This window comes from Channa argus, chromosome 8 (assembly GCF_033026475.1).
Source record: "Channa argus isolate prfri chromosome 8, Channa argus male v1.0, whole genome shotgun sequence".
Classification (NCBI taxonomy): domain Eukaryota; kingdom Metazoa; phylum Chordata; class Actinopteri; order Anabantiformes; family Channidae; genus Channa; species Channa argus.
The window spans coordinates 26,540,893-26,558,530 of NC_090204.1; the positions used below are offsets into that span (position 1 = coordinate 26,540,893).

Here is a 17,638-nt window from a genome sequence, read left to right on the forward strand (position 1 = left end):
AGGGCTACGTACTCAGCTCTTTTTGTGAGATAGGACCCAAACCACCCCAGAGCAGTGCCAGAAAATCCAACGACATGCTGTAGACGATGAAGAAGAATTTTGTGGTCAAACCGGGAGTGAGATCCAGAAGAATGAGAAGTGATGGGAAGCCCTGGTCAGCAGGCATTAGGAGGTCATTTGTGACCCTGACCAGGGTTGTCTCTGTGCTGTGGGAGGTGCCAGATTGTCATTTTTAAACAGATTGTATCAGTTGAGGTGATCCTGAAGCTAGGCTTAGACAGCTTTTTCCAGGAGCTTTGACAGGAATGGAAGGTTGGAGATTGGACGGTAGTTAGCCATAACTTCAGGTTCCAGCAGGTTTTTTTAGATGTGGTGAAATTATTGCAGTTTTCAATGATGTTGGGACTGTGCCACTCTGGAGGGAGTAATTAATGATGCTGGTGATAAGGGGGCTTATGTCTAAGACATTAGCTTTTACCAAGGCAGTGGGGAGAGGGTCCAAGGTGCACGTTTAGGGTTTTGGAGACAGACAGTGGTTTTCACCTTAGTGGTGAAATGTGCAATGAAACTGTTGCACTGCTCCTCTGTGATACTGCTGTCAGTGTGGGTTTGAAGTAATGCGAGGGTTTTCCTAAATAATTTACTTTAATTATTACTTTCAAAAAAAAAGGGGTACGCACACACGCCGCCTAGCCCTAAGACCAACCGTGTGTGGCGTTGCCCCTGGTGACGCGTCCGTATTTGCGTGTAGTCCCACCCATGCTCGTCATTTTCGACTTGTGATTGGCTGTCGGGCTAAGGTTAGCTCTCGGTTAGTTAGCTGTCTATATTTAGCTGATTGCATTATCGGATCAGATTCAACCTGCAGTTGTACAACATATAACGTTAGTCAAGTATATCAATTTTATGTTTTTTTCCGCCGAACATAAACTGCCATTGTTGTGAGCAAATTGTTCAAGCGAACATCGACAGTTGCATCGTTAACGACATATCAGCAGAGCTTGAGTTTTCCGTAAGAAGCGAGGACAGGAGATTTCTGAAATGTCTTCAGACGAAGACAGGGCCAAGGAAATTTTGAAGGGCTTCAAACTGTATCCTTTTTATTGCATGTTTAGTGATGGTCTGCTATCGGTGCCGTTGTCTGTTACTATAACGTCATCAAACATTAGCAAGATGGTAGTTACAAGTGATGTCTGTTGTTGTCTAATGTACGAGCTTAGCTGCAGTTTATGAATCATCTGATTTAGCCAGTGATACACACAACCGATGCTGGTGCTTAGTTGGTGTGTTAATGTGAAGCATGTAAAATGTCCCTGAAGTTACAGAGCTAGCTAACTTCGTTCACATCTGAATCATGGCCAGACAGCTCCAGTAACTGAGCATGGCCTGTAGCTAACTTGCCGGGCTAACTGCTCAGGTTGCCCAAGTTTATATGGAATTGGTGAAACGGTTTCTTTTCTTTAAAAACAGTACATTTCGTTTTTGCTTTGCATGAAGATCATACCAGTGTATTTTCATATACACATATCTTCCACCAAAAGTTAAGTATACTTTATCTTATATTCCAATTTCAAATTAGTAATTTAAGACGATTATTACTTTACCAACAATTGAATTTGTGTAATCCCATTGAACCAGGGTTTATATTATGCTTATTCTCTGGCACCCCGTCTACATTGTCCCATTTTATTGTTCACGGTATTCAGCACATTGCCTGTAATACATAGTATACAGACATGTTGGAAAGAGAAAAACATGAGAAGGAAGAGCGATTTGGGAACTTAAATGTATTGCTAGCCAAAGTTATCAGGTGTCAGAATACAGTGAATCATAGCTTGTTGTGTTTGATCAAACGTGTAAAATTTATATGGGCTGTGTCCCACATTAATTGGACATTACAGTGCCCTTCTTGTAATTTAGTTGGTATATATATATCATAGCACTCAGTAGTTGTTGGCGGAACACTCTGATTCATCCACTTTTGTTGCCTCAATCCCTGACTTAAAATAGATTTTTAATGGCAAGATCATCTGCAAAATACTTACCAGGGTAGGTAGGGTAGGTACCAGGGTTACCTCAGAGCAAGAAAGCACACAGAAATTGCTTAGTGAAGTAATGTTACATTTTAAAATGTCAAGTGTAAACATGGTCAAAGAAGTCAGCTGGTTTTACAAAAATGAACTGGTTCGGCCATCAGATTAGATGGAATGGCGACCTTTTGAATTAGTTTGATTTCTATAAACTTTCTTTTATATATACTTAAAAATTAATGAATGTATGCTTTTAATGGGTTTGAGTCAATAGACAAAGAGGTAACTGCAATTTGTAAAAAAATCACAACAAAGTGAACACAGAGGGTTCTACATAAATAAATAGATAATAGATAAATAGAAAATAAATAAAGTAAAAAGGATGTCTAAACACCACTTGAACATCTCATGAGAGGTCAAGACACCCAGACTCTGTGCAAAAAGTCATGATAATTTCCCCATTTCTTGACATAGAATTCCTATAATTATTTGGAGACTGACTACTCAACCAAAATGCCTGCATTTATGGTCAGTCCCATATCATATAGATCAGAATGCCTTTCTGTGCCAGCATCAGATCCTTAGCCAGCCTCACTTTGTGGAGTCTGTCGGGCATCCAAAAGACTGTTTATAATCATAAATTGTCTGATTTTCAGTTCTCTTGACATATTTTTTCATTTTTAAGTGATACACTTAAATCAAAATCTTTGAAATTGTACTAAAATGGGCAGAAGGTGTGGAAAGTAGAGCCATAGTAGAAGAACGAGGAGTACGAGAAGCAGTTCATGCTCTGAAAGATATGGGGGAGCAATGATATAAAGATATAAAAAATAAATAATTACAATATTTGAGGGGAAGCCAGTGAAGCTGTTAAAAGAGAATGGGTAACATCCAGTATAGTATGATGGGAGTCGGAGTAATAATACAAGCAGCATGAGAGTTCTGATATAAAAGATATGGTGCTTTCAAAGAGAAAACCCAAATTGTTAATCTGGGTGGAAGGGGAGACAGACAATTTATCAATGGGAAGCGAGAAAGTCTCAAACTTTAACATGAAATTGAGTCCTTGCTGTAAAAAAAAAAAAAATCAAGACGACTTAAATTGTATCACAGTACATGCCAATTTTTACAAAAAGTGGAGCTGCGGTGTTTGTGTTGGTGCGTGTTTCTTGGTAAAGTTGTGTTTCTTGCTGTTCTCTGGCATATGCCTGAATCCATCATTTAAAGCATCAGAGTTTTATGCCACCAGCTGTCCATACAGATATTAAAACCAGGACAGGGTTACAACAGAGCATCTGTAGGATTGCCATACAAGCAGAAGCACTTGCTTCAGTTAGCTACTGACCGTCGGATATATTCAAACCCAAAGTCTGGCATTGTTGGGAGAGAGGTTATGGCATGTTGTTATACATTTCATTAAATACAAATTTTGAAATAATTGCAAAAACAACTATTACAAATGTTTGTTTGCAGCTTAACAGACCCAGTCCTCTTACAATGATTTAAAGTGTAAAGAAATGTGGACAGGTTCCAATCCTTTTTTCTAAGTCTCACTTTGCTCTGCAATTGGCATGGATTTGGTTTATCCAACAGCATTCGTGTAGCTACATATTACAGTATTACTATAGTTTTCTAATATTGAATAAAAATATACTCCTGAGTTTAGATGTGTTTAAGGACTTACTGTGATGATATGCTTATGAACTGTAAGTGTTCAGTAGCTGTGTGTTGGGGCTGTTGTTAGTATAGTTAGGGATCAGGAAGCTAGCTGTACTTGAGCTATTAACATGTCTTTAAAAATAAATTCAGACTAAACCATGACAGCATCTTTTCACTAGGGACTCATTAACTGGTGCGTGTGTGTGTGTGTGTGTGTGTGTGTGTGTGTTCTGTCAGATTCGTGCAGGCTCCCTAGTGGTTTACACACACACAACCTGCTGCTAGCTGTGGGGAGGCTATGTATCAACCTCATATTATGTTGACAGAGCTTGCATCAGTTTGTGAGGAAGTGAGAAAGAAAAGTGCACACATTTTCTGAACAGACTACATGGGTGATGGGTTTTCCTTACTCAAGCTGATCAAGTCTCCCACTCTTTTGCAGATTTTTGTGTTGCTGTTTTTATAGTGAGGCCACTGACATCATAGACCTCCTACTGAAATGAAGCAGAATGGTCTTTTTCACAGTAAAACACATTTAGAGATTAGAGTAGCCAACCTGGAGCTAGCAGCATCAGAGAGAAGGACATTGACATCCAGTCTGGATTATTCAGGAAGGTGTAGAGGATCAGGTTGATGTAGGGGACTGGATTAAGTTAGACTTGAGAGGATTAGAGAAAGCATTTAATTTAGCACACTTCTAGAAAGTCAGTGGAAAAGGTGGGGGATGATGGAGTCGGTAGAATTCTGTTGTAGCATCTGACTTTTCAGCATGAAACAACATCCAATGTGTTATGTTAGATGAATATTTAATGTGCAGTATGAATATTTAATTACAATTATGACCTTTTAATGAAAAAACTCAAAATCAAGTACTCTTATTAATACAACAGATGTGAAATGCTGATGAAATATTTATTTAAACAAGTATTCAACCAGATGATGGTAGTATTTGAGATGCTGAAGTTGTTTGAGTGTGTGTTATTGAAGCTGTTTGTATTAGATTCCTAGTTTACTTTATGGAATAACTGTCCAAGTCTGTTGTGATAAACTTAAAAATTATATGACCGTTGAGCAGTAGGATGTTTTTTCTAGCAGATGCTTGTTGTTTATTTATTTATTGTGTACCTAGATAAATATAGAGCCACATACAGCCACAACTGTAACTGTATAATATGTTCAGTGTTTATCAGGACCAGGCTTATTTTGTGATCTCACCATAGGTATTGTAGATTCCATCCATCCATCTTAACTGCTTATCCTGTACCAGCTGTCATTGGGTGAGAGGCGGGGTTTACCCTGGCAAGGTCGACAGTCTATCTCTGGGCCAACACAGAGAGACGTACACAGACAGACAAGCATTCACACTCACATTCACACCTATCAATGTCAATTTATCACCAGCAACATTTCAATTTGCTTATGCAACTTTCTTGTGCATAGTAATATAGATAACAGTACATATAGATAAGTGAAGTTCTTGAATCTAGTGTTCTTTAAGCTGGTTCATTGTGGGGAGGTGGGAGGACAGGCTTCCCAGATGGTGTGAAACTGAAGCACTTTGACACTAAGTAGTATGTTATGGTGGCACGAGGCTCAGTGGAGAATCTTCTCATAGAATCCTATGAGTGTGATTTCCAAAAATACTTTGTGTTTCTTTGTCCTAGGTGTTATCAGTATGCTTTCTGCCTGCCTTTCCACACATCTCTTCTAGTAAAACCTGCAATGGAATTAAAATGGTGTTTAAATAAACAGAAAAATATTATTGTGAAAAATCACGAGATAAAACTCTTAAGTGTGTCTGAAGATAGAAGAACTTTACCACTTTAAAACACCAGCATTTTTTGGGTCCGCAAATTGTTTCTATAGTAGAGGATGTGAGTTTCATCTCTGCTTATTTTCAGTTTTTATCTACTATAGTAGCCACGTACAATATTTAGGACTTTTGTTTTTTATAGAACACCACCAATTGGACGAAACACAGACCCAGCTTTAGCAAAAAAAATGCTGTAAATGCAGCAAAATCAATCAAATCCTAAAATTAACCACTTCCAAGAGGAACAAATAACAGACAAGTTTGATAACTAGTTCATTTTCCAACACCAGTCTGCTTCTGTAGCTTTGAGTCACCACCATAACTGCTGACTTTTTCCAATGAAACAACTGTGAGTTAATGAATATTTCAGTAGTTGATACTGTATTGTTTTTTTTCTATTCTTTAGTTGTAGTCACTTAACCTTTTCCTGACAGAAACTGGATGAATCTTCGAGATGCAGAGACAGGCAAAGTGCTGTGGCAGGGAACTGAAGACCTGTCTGTACCAGGAGTAGAACATGAAGGTAAATTCATATAAAACACAAACATTAAAAATTTTTGTCTTTTTGGAACAAAGAATTAAATATTCACAGTACTGGTGGGGAAAAATAAGTGAATCCTTGATGGCAAATCTGACATATATTTAATGCTTAATGTGTGATTACACGCTAGTAATTAAATAGATGGTTTACTATTGAAACTAAAATCTGGCAATATTTCAAGAGAAATGTTTAAATACTGTAAATGCAGGAAAGTAAAAAGGTTGACATGACCAAAGCAGCATTTTCTCCATAGACCACATTTATGAAAGAGACATATGTGCATTTTTGAACAACAAACGTCAATTAATACCCACTATTATAAATGGTTTTGTATTCGTAAAATGTTCCCAGAGCCTAGAAAAGTAGGTTTCATTTTTCTCATATCATAATCTAAACTCTGCCCTTTAACATACATGTACAGTGGGGCAGACAAGACAAAAACAAACCTGGAAGGTGGAAAACTCTGTCTAGCTCATTCCCCAGGTGAACAGTTTTAATTCATGTCACAGTAGCTTTTGCTTATCGGTACTGTGCTCATGGAAGGGAAACATTGTTCTGCAGCTGAATAATACTCTCACGTAACTTAACAACATCCTTTTATCCAACATTTCAATACTTTTACTATAAACTTAGGAATATGACTGTATTTCTCATTGCATTTTCATTTATTATCATTATTATGACTCATCTGCTGGTGTGGTTTCTTGCTCATTATGCTTGTTCATTCAAGCATTTACAAAATCACTACTCTCTCACTATCATTTTAAAAGCAACACTAACGTGTGTTCTACATCCAACTGGACATCACCTCATGCCTCTAAAACTGGCAGTGTGTAACAACCATTGTCTAAAACAGGCAAATGAGATGCTGTAGAAAAGAAGTACTTTTTTTGTTTGTTGTTTTTCAAAATGCTTGACTAACACTAAATAAATATAGAAAAAAAAAGAACTGGACAAAATTATAAAAATGTAAAATATAAATCTTACAAATTTGTTGTTAAAAGGCTAACAGCACTAGTAGGAATAATAACTTTGATCATTAGACTTTCTGTGCGTTTAAACTGTTATATGGTAGATATACACTGTTTTATTTGTGAAAATGTGAAGATTTTGGTTAACAAAATAAAGTGCAGAAATTTCCTGATGATTAAATCATCATCAAGCTCTAAGAAATCATCATCCCAGTGATGTGCTCATGCATGGTCGGTCATTTCACTAAAGTAGAAAATGCTGAGGTGGATGGATTGTAGCATTTTGTGATCGAATGTTTCAACAAATCTGTTAGGGTTGAAGTATGGTTGGAATCGATACTGTATAACCAAAGGCTGTCTTCAGCAGGCCACATTCTACCAGTGCCATACATGCTTTCAATCTAGCTAAAGCTTTTAGAGCTCAGTCAATAATAGTTTTTTACTGTCTCTCTAGCTCGTGTCCCAAAGAAGATTCTGAAGTGTAAAGCAGTGTCCAGAGAGCTCAACTTTTCTTCCTCTGAGAAACTCGAGAAATTCAGGCTGGAGCAGAAAGTTTTCTTCAAAGGACAGTGTCTAGAAGGTAATCGACCAAAATAGTGGACCTGAAGGTCTTTCAGTTGGTATTCAATGGTACCCTATGGAGTTCTGACCAAAAGTAGTCACAGTCTCCTTTTGGTTTACCATACACAGACTTCATGGAAACACACAGTGTGTTTTGATGAGAAATGCTGAATATAAACATGCAGAAACTTTTTTGTTTTATAAATTGTTTCAGATTTGAAAGGAAAGGCCAATGTCAATAGACTGGGCGATCCAACAGAGACTTCTACAACATGTCTAGCATGTCTGACATGTGGGTATAGTCCGTTTCTTAAAGAAGAATATAAGGTCATTAGGCAGAAAACAATGTTACTATGATGCTACAAGATACTATTTTGTCTCATGGGACTGTAAATGATGTGCAGTGTCTTGGCAACAAAAAAAACTTTGACAACATTAGAAAACACTCCATAAAATTCCATTACTATGCTAATGACACCCAGCTATATCGAACTATGGAACCAGATATAAAAAATAACATTAAATCAAACAAGACATAAAGCCCTGGATGTCCTACACTTCTAAACTCAAACAAAACTGAAGTCATAGACTTTGGGCCTAAAAATCACAGAAATATGCTGTCTAATCATATCATTATTCTAGTTGGCATAACTCTGACCCCTAGTACTACTGCAAGGAACCTCTGAATTATTTTTGACCAGGATTTGTCCTTAACTTTACATAGACAGAATACATGTGTGTGAATGAGAGGGACTCAAGTGGAACGGTGAGGTTACAGGGAGCAGAGGTGAAGAAGGTGCAGGACTTTAAGTACTTAGCGTCAACGGTAAGATGGAGAGTGTGAAAAGAAGTGAAGAGCCGAGTGCAAGCAGATTGGACCAGAAAGAAAGTGTCAGGTGTGCTGTGTGATAAAAGAGTATCAGCAAGAATAACAGGAAAGGTGTTCGAGATGGTTGTGAGATCAGCGATGATGTACGAAAAGACAGGAGGCAGGGCTGGAGGTAGCACTGCTTAAGATGTTGAAGTTCTCTTTGGGAGTGACGAGGATGGACAGTATCAGGAATGAGGACATCAGAGGGGCAGCTCATGTTAGATGTTTGGGAGATGAAGTTAGAGAGGCTGTATTGAGGTGGTTTGCACATGTTCAGAGGAGAGACTGTGAATATATCAATCAAATGAGGCTGAGGGTGGAGCTGCCAGGCAGGAAGTCTAGAGAAAGACCAAAGAGGAGATTTATGGATATAGTGAGAGAGTCAGGATCAATTCCTTCTTCAAGACTTTTATTTTGCAGTCACTTCCTGTTCCTGGTCCCTTCACGTTTACTCCGCTTAACTAATCACCGGTAATCCATTTCACCTGCTCTCATTCCTTTGTTTATATACCTCCTCGGTTCACTTACCAAAGTGCCAGATCGTCTGCATTCTAACAGCGACTTTCCAGCTCTCGTCAAGTTCATCATTGCTATCTACGATTCGGACCACATACAATTATCGACCTGACTCTGTCTACTACTCTGGTTTTGTGAGTAACTGCTTCCTATTCGCTCTCTGTTGCCGACCTAATGATTGACTAAGGATTATGAGTACTGTTATCTGCCCATGAGGAATCAAGATTATCAAGAGCCCTTCTAACCACATCATTATAAGGTGAAGATTACCATGTCATGTCTATGCTTTAATCATGCCATGCACACGTTTTTACCAAGCCATCTGATTATCTGACTATAACTTATACGGAGCTCAGAAAAGTGTCCATCATGTGTTCAAGTATTCCATTACCACGCACTCATTACCAGGCCTGCCTCTGTGTTACAGATTCAGACCACTACATCGTCCTCAGTGGACACTCTCCCCACCTATCTTTTCTTTAAGTTAATCATCCTCGCTGCATCTAAGGATCTACCTACAGTACCAGGATCATACTCCGCTCTTAAGACATAAGACCCCTGTCTCCTCCAGACTCTGCTTCTCTCCCCACTCACTCTATTTAGTCTTGTTTCATGTTTAGACTCCATATCCCACAAGTCATTGCTAAGATACTCATCTGCATGTCCTCTCTCATAGACTGGAGTTCAGCACCACCTAGTGAGTCAGAGGACTTACTACATCTTCATCTTGCTTTGCCAAATATATTTTATAATAAACTTTATTTAAACTGAGCGGTTGTGTCGAAGAAGGAGCGGTCAAAGTCGAAGAAGGAGAGGAGAAAAGTGTGTTTGTAGGCAGAGAGAGAAGAGAAAAGCTAAGAATGTAGGACTGACAGTAGGGACTTTGAATGTTGGGAATATGACAGGGAAGGCTGGAGAGCTGGTTGACATGATGCAGAGAAGGAAGGTGGATATACTGTATGTCCAGGAGACCAGGTGGAAAGGTAGCAACGCTAGAAGCTTAGGAGCAGGGTTCAAGTTGTTCTACCATGGGTCAGATAGAAAGAGAAATGGAGTAGGAGTTATCCTGAAAGAGGAGTTGGTGAGGAATGTTCTAGAGGTGAAAAGAGTATCAGACAGGTGGATTCTGAAGCTGGAAATTGAAGGGGTGACGTTCAATGTTGTGAGTGGTTATGCCCCACAGGTAGGATGTGAGTTAGAAGAGAAGGAGAAATTCTGGAGTGAGTTAGATGAAGTGATGCAGAACATCCCCAAAGGTGAGAGAGTGGTGATTAGTGCAGATTTCAATGGACATGTAGGTGAAGGGAAAAGAGGTGATGAGAATGTGATGGGCAGATGGTGGTAGACTTTGTAAAGAGGATGGAAATGGCTGTAGTGAACACTTTCTTCCAGAAGAGGCAGGAACATAAGGTGACATATAAGAGCGGAGGGAGAAGCACTCAGGTAGACTACATCTTAAGCCGACAGTGTAAGAGATCAGTGACTGCAAAGTATTGGTAGGGGAGAGAGTAGCTAGACAACACAGTTTGGAGCTGCAAGGCAGGAGGTCTAGAGGAAGACCAAAGAGGAGATTTATGGATGTAGTGACAGAAGACGTGAAGTTAGTTGGTAGAGAATGCAAAGGATAGAGTTGGATGGAGGCACATGATTCTCTGTGGCGTCCCCTGAAAGGGAACGGTCGGAAAAAAAAAGAGGAATATGGTTTCATGCCTAGAAAGAGTACAACAGATGCAGTATTTGCTTTGAGGATGCTGATGGAGAGAGTGGTGATTGGTGCAGATTTCAATGGACATGTAGGGGAAGGGAACAGAGGTGATGAGACTGTGATGGGCAGGGTTGGTCTTCAGGACAGATGGTGGTAGACTTTGCAACGAGGATGGAAATGGCTGTAGTGAACACTTTCTTCCAGAAGAGGCAGGAACAAAGGGTGACATATAAGAGAGGAGGTAGAAGAACTCAGGTGGACGCATCTTGTGTAGACGTTGTAATCTGAAAGAGACCAGTGACTGTAAAGTGTTGGTAGGGGAGAGTGTAGCCAGACAACACAGGATGGTGGTGTATAAAATTATGGCGGTTGGTGAGGAAGATTACGAGGACGAAGGCAGAAAAGAGGACGAAGTGGTGGAAGGTAAAAAAGAAGAATGTTGTGTAGTTTTCAGGGAGGAGCTGAGACGTGCTCCCAGATGAGCACGTCTCATCTGGGAGCACGGCTGCAGGACCACTACAGCTCCCTGTGATCAGGGAGACAGGTAGGAGGGTACTCGGTGTGTCATCTGGAAAGAGGAAAGTGGACAAGGAGACAAGTTCAGGAGTGTATACAGACAAAGAGGTTAGCTAAGAAGAAGTGGGACACTGAGAGGACTGAAGAGAGTAGACAGGAGAACAGGGAGATGTAGCGTAAGGTGAAGGTAGAGGTGGTAAAGGCAAAACAAAGAGCATATGAGGACTTGTATGCTAGGTTGGACACTAAAGAGGGAGAGGTGGATTTGTACAGGTTGGCCAGACAAAGAGATAGAGATGGAAGGATGTGGAGCAAGTTAGTGTGATTAAAGAATAAGGATGGAAATGTATTGACAGGTGCCAGGAGTGTGATGGGAATATGGAAGGAGAACTTTTTAAGAATTGATGAATGAGGAAAATTAAAGGAAAGAGAGTAGAAGAGGTGACTGGTGTGGAGCAGGAAGTAGCAAAGATTAGTAAGAGTGAAGTGAGGAGGACGTTGAAGATGATGAAGAGTGGAAAGGCAGTTGGTCCTGATGACATACCTGTGGAGGTATGGAAGTGTCTAGGAGAGGTGGCAGTAGAGTTTCTGACTAGTTTGTTTAACAAGATCTTGGAGAGTGAGAGGATGCTGAGGACTGGAGGAGAAGTGTACTGGTGCCCATTTTTAAGAACAAGGGAGATGTGCAGAGCTGTGGCAACTACAGAGGAATAAAGCTGATGAGCCACACAATGAAGTTGTGGGAAAGAGTAGTGGAAGCTCGGCTAAGGGCAGAGGTGAACATTTGTGAGCAGCAATATGGTTTCATGCCTAGAAAGAGTAAAACAGATGCAGTATTTCCTTTGAGGATTCTGATGGAGAAGTACAGAGAAGGTCAGGGGGAGTTGCATTGTGTCTTTGTAGATTTAGAGAAAGCGTATGACAGGGTGCAGAGAGAGGAGCTGTGGTATTGTATGAGGACGTCTGGAGCGGCAGAGAAGTATGTTAGAGTGGTGCAGAACATGTATGAAAGCAGTGGAGGTGGGTCTGCATCAAGGATCGGCTCTGAGCCCCTTCTTTTTTGCTCTGGTGATGGACAGGCTGACAGATGAGGTTAGACAGGAATCTCCGTGGACTATGATCTTTGCGGATGACATTGTGATTTGTAGTGAGAGCAGGGAGCAGGTGGAGGAAAATCTAGAGAGGTGGAGGTCTGCTCTGGAAAACAGAGGAACGAAGCTTGGCCGCAGTAAGACAGAATACATGTCAATGAGAGGGACCCAGGTGGAACGGTGAGGTTACAGGGAGCAGAGGTGAAGAAGGTGCAGGACTTTAAGTACTTAGGGTCAACGGTTCAGAGCAACGGTGAGTGTGGAAAAGAGGTGAAGAGGCGAGTGCAGGCAGGTTGGAACGGGTGGAGAAAAGTGTCAGGTGTGTTGTGTGATTAAAGAGTATCAGCGAGAATGAAAGGAAAGTTGTTCAAGACGGTGGTGAGACCAGCAATGTTGTTCGGCTTAGAGACAGTGGCACTGAAGAAAAGACAGGAGGCAGAGTTGGAGGTAGCAGAGCTTAAGATGTTGAGGTTCTTATTGGGAGTGACGAGGATGGACAGGATCAGGAATGAGGACATCAGATGGACAGCTCATATTTTCGATGTTTTGAAGATAGTCATAGAAGCCAGATTGAGGTGGTTTGGACATGTTCAGAGGAGTAAATGTGAATATATTGGTAGAAGGAGCTGCCAGGCAGGAGATCTAGAGGAAGACATGAAGTTAGGAGAGAGAGAGAGAGAGAGAGAGAGAGAGAGAGAGGGTGTGAGAGAATGCAGAGGACTTGAGGTTAGTTGGAGGCATATGCTTTGGTGTGGCGACCCCTGAAAGGTAGCAGCCTCAAGGTTAAGAAGATTAGTCCATGCATTCGTTACTTCCAGGTTGGATTGGTCCCCTACTTTTAGGATGTCCCAGTAACTCCCTAAAAAGCCTACAATTAATCCAAAATACTTCAGTTAGACTGCTAAATGGAATTAGAACCTCATAGTATCATATCATCCAAATAGACCACTTCAATCTCAGAATGCAGGCCTTCTTGTGGTTCCCAGAAATTTAAAAGGTAGGCAGAGCCTTTAGCTATCAAGCTTCTCTTCTGTGGAACCAGAGGATGCAGACACCCTCTGTACCTTTAAGTCTAGGCTTAAAACCTTCTTTGATAAAGCTTATAGTTAGTCATAGTCATACTGCTATAGGCTTAGACTGCTCGGGGACCCAACCCTGATGCACTGAGCTCCTTTCCCTCCATAGTATTGAATTTATTGTTTAAAGTGCCTTGAGATGACTTTGTTGGGAATGGTGCTATATAAATAAAGTTGAATTGAAATTTAAACAGTTTATCGATATTGAGGATTTTCTAATTCAAATTTCATAAAGGATATACTGTATATAAAAATGTAAAGGTTCTAATTTCATTTTAGTCAAATATAATGCTGTCTTCAAATGTTGGAAATTTACAGCTGTTAAAAATTCTCCCTGAACTCTTTTATTGCAAAATAACAGTTGCAAAGTAGCTCAAGAAAGTAGGATAAAAGGAGAAACTGTTTGCAGCCAAAGGATTTGAGCATCATTGTTAATGTTACTAAACACACCTGCTCATAGTTGGGCGTGATCTCCAATCACGTCAGCATTCAGACCAGTTAACTGTGAATGTGTTACCACTTCCTTGTTACTTTGGGTTAGGTGTGCTGTCCCAGGGGCCTGCTGAGGAGAGGCTACAGAAACCAAACCCCCAAGGGACAACACACAGTCCTCACCAACACAACATGTTTGTGCTATTTGTTCTACCAGAGAGAGAGAGTGACATCTCTGGACCATTATTCACACCTATCTGCCACAACATTATATCTACCTGGTAGGGAAAATGTAGTGAACAGGGGTCAGCGTAGTCACTCTGGTCTGTGGCTACACAGCCACATTTAGAGCAAGTTGTTCTGACAGCTGTTCATTTTGACCAGCCATACATTTTCCCATGCTACTCCCTGTCTAGACTATTAATACCTCCTGGTGGTATTAAAGTTGTGGTTCATGGTCTACAACATAATAGTATACTAAAACAAATAAACATATTGTATGATGAACTGAGTTATTTCTCTGTCTGTGTCTCTTGGTCCAGAATGGTTCTTTGAGTTTGGTTTTGTTATCCCCAACTCCACCAACACATGGCAGTCTCTGATAGAAGCAGCTCCAGAGTCCCAGATGATGCCAGCAAATGTTTTAACGTAAGTCTTCTCTCAGATGGCCTTTATTTGTCCTATGAATCATGTTCCTGTACTGCTGACACATGCAGTATTTCTTTTGTCAACTTAGGTAGAGGTTAGTAACATGTACAATACAGTGTATCCAGAAAGTATTCACCAAAATATCTATCGATTATTGTATTAATTATTTTCGTCAACATTCTACAAACAAACCCTCATAATCTCAATGTGAAAGAAGTTTGTTTGAAATCTTTGGTAATTTATTAAAGATAAAAAAACCACATCACATGTACATGCCTGCTCCAAAAATCACATGTACATAAGTATACACAGCCTTTGCCATGACACTCAAAATTACACTCTGATGTCTCCTATTTTCACTGATCATTCATTAAATGTTTCTACAACTTGATTGGAGTTTACCTGTGGGAAATTCAGTTAATTGAACATACACCTGTCTATATAGGGTCCCAGTTAACAGTGCATATTAGAGCACAAACCCAGCAATAAAGTCCAAGGAAATTGTCTGTAGACCTCCAAAACAGGATTATATCGAGGCCCAGATCTGGTGAAGGGTACAGAATAGTTTTTGCAGCATTTGCCTGTACCGACAGTCCCTACAGTAAAGCATGGTGGTGGTAGCATCATGTTGTGGGGAAGTCTTTTAATGGCAGGAACTGGGAGACTAGTCAGGATTGAGGGAAAGACGAATGCAGCAATGTACAGAGACATCCTTTATGAAATGCTGTTCCACAGCCTTCTGGACCTCAGATTGGGGTCACAGTTTTTCTTTCAACAGGACAACAGTAAGAATACAGCCAAGATAACAAGGTAGTGGGTATGGGACTCTGTGAATGTCCTTATCTCAGACTTGAACCCAATTGAACATCTCTGAAGGGATCTGAAAATGGCTGTGCACCGATGCTCCCCATCCGACCTGATGGAGATTGAGAGGTAGTGCAAAGAAGAATGGGAGAAACTACCCAGAGATAGGTGTGCTAAGCTTATAGCATCATACTCAAAAAGATTTGAGGCTGTAACTGGTGCTAAAGGTGCTTCAAAAAAGTAGTAGGCAAAGGCAGTAAAAACGTATGTACATGTGATTTTTTTTTTTTTTGTATTTATTTTTTAAAGACATTTAATATATTTGCAAAGATTTGAAACAAACTTTTTCATGTTGTCATTATGGGGTATTGTTTGTAGAATTGCGAGGAAAATAATGAATTTAATCTGATTTGGAATAAGGCTGTAACAAAACAAAATGTGGAAAAATACTTTCTGGATGCACTATGAAAACTATGAATATGGTTATATGACATAATATTTTCTGTGGACATACTGCAATTGAGCAAATAATGTTGGAATGCTAAAAAATAATTTGTACAATCTGGACTTGTGTCTATGTGTATGTTCATCATTTCTGTTGGCCTGTAGTATTTCTCATCTGGGAGCACAGTCCCACTATGAAAATCAAACAAAGACTCATTTATTTGGAGAGAACTCCAAATAAAAGGTAAAAGGTGAAATGATTGCTTTCCCTTGCTATTTCCTGCTTTAACTTGATCTTTTATGTGCATCAGTTTTTATGGTGCAGTGTAGTAATGTTTTCCAAAAAATGTGTGCACTTCCACTTACCTCTGAAACTTCTGTGTCAAACTTTATCTTTATGATGTCGCCAAGTTCTTTTAGGCCTTTAACTGTGTGTTGAATTGTAGATTCATAAAATGTAGTATAGTGTACACGTGTTTTTGTGGCAGTGAAACTGTCAGACAGTGATATTAAAGTTGACTTTTGTTTGCATTCCAGTGGAAATGTGATCATAGAGACCAAGTTCTACGATGATGACCTTCATGTCAGTACCTCCAGGGTACGGCTTTTCTACGTCTGACCCCTGACCCAAGACTCTTCCTTAAAATATGCTGACATCTGCCAAGGTCTTTAAATTTCCAAGGTTAGCTACAATTTGCGGCAGTAAACGGTTCACTGCTGATATGGGATCAGCACATCTGTGTGAAACCCAGAGAAGTGAGCTTTGGTTCTTCTATTGTTTGTGACCTAAAAACTTTCTAGAACTTTGGGGGGGAGGGTGGGGAAGAGGAGGAGAGAGATCTTCCCATGACCTAAGATCATTTGTCTCTGGATATTCTCCTCCAGACTGTTCCACTGTACATAAATTAGCACTGATCACAACTCAGCCAGGAAGCCACTCGGAAATGACACGATTTGTGCATTTTTTTTTTTTTTTTTTTTTTTTTTAGAATTCTACCTTGTCTCACTCCAAGGTTGCATTTACTCAGGAACAGAATGTTAGACTTGTAATCTTCTGTGATTTGATCTTCTTTCTTTCTGAACATGAAAACACTCCTATGACGTGTTGTCTGTTTAAACATCAGCCTCATATTAGTCCTGAGTGAAGTTTCTGTCCTGAGCTACATTCAAGATGTCTTTATCATTAAACACTAGGTAATATTACCTCTAGCTTTGATGCATTCTAGAGGCAACTACAATTCGAGTCTCCATTTACTTCCTCCCACCATGGGGAAGTAGGGCTGTTCCCTCCCAAAGGCCCAGTAAAATGCATTTGTAGGCCACCTTTCCTGTTTTCTGACTACATGAGGTAGTGTAGTGGTTTTTAGGTTAATGTGATGAAGGACCAAGTACCTGTTTCTGCTCCAGTCCACTACAAGAACCAATAGTTTACAGAATTGACAAACTATATTTTACCCTCATCAGCAAACACAATTATAATTAGATTGTTAATGTAAAATAGTAATATTAAACTTTGAGCTAACTCATCATCAGGTGTCAAGTAAAACTGGCATTATTTCTTCTAGACAGTTCATCAGATTACAATTGTATCTGAACTTAAGCCTGATGTTAACAGCTGCTCAGCTGTACTCCATTCATCTTGACGACATTTTTAACTTTGGTGTCTCGTCCAATTCACTGCATTTATCTCATTGTTTTCTCTTAGCTGCTAACTGAGCTGTGTAAAATAGACATGTTTTACTATAACAAAAGTTGTGGATTAAAGTCACCTGATGTTGTAATAATATGATGTGTGTTTGTTTGGTCTTTACTGTATTGTCATTTTTGCCCGGGAAAACTAAAAATATTTCATGTATTCAAATGCCAAGTGTGTGATCCAACCAGGGTTTGCCTTTATAGTTTACCTTTTTAAGGTTGTTTAACCAGTTGTCTTAGAAACAGTGTATTTAGAAATATTTAG

General features: G+C 39.8%; 1 protein-coding gene across 1 annotated transcript; it reads left to right on the forward strand.

Moving 5' to 3' along the window:
• Positions 1–763: 763 nt before the first annotated feature.
• Positions 764–17,462, forward strand: pde6d (phosphodiesterase 6D, cGMP-specific, rod, delta). Its single transcript, XM_067513586.1, has 5 exons — positions 764–1,091; positions 5,937–6,025; positions 7,469–7,594; positions 14,325–14,430; positions 16,216–17,462. Exons 1-5 carry the CDS (start codon positions 1,042–1,044, stop codon positions 16,295–16,297), a joined length of 453 nt encoding a protein of 150 aa, XP_067369687.1. The 5' UTR covers positions 764–1,041; the 3' UTR covers positions 16,298–17,462.
• The last annotated feature ends 176 nt before the right edge of the window (positions 17,463–17,638 follow it).

Excerpts from the sequence above, each read along its gene's own strand:
- pde6d (XM_067513586.1), top strand. The coding sequence starts at position 1,042 with ATGTCTTCAGACGAAGACAGGGCCAAGGAAATTTTGAAGGGCTTCAAA. Across the intron at positions 6,026-7,468 it reads ACCAGGAGTAGAACATGAAG|CTCGTGTCCCAAAGAAGATT; the intron begins GTAAATTCATAT and ends CTGTCTCTCTAG. Across the intron at positions 14,431-16,215 it reads ATGCCAGCAAATGTTTTAAC|TGGAAATGTGATCATAGAGA; the intron begins GTAAGTCTTCTC and ends TTTGCATTCCAG.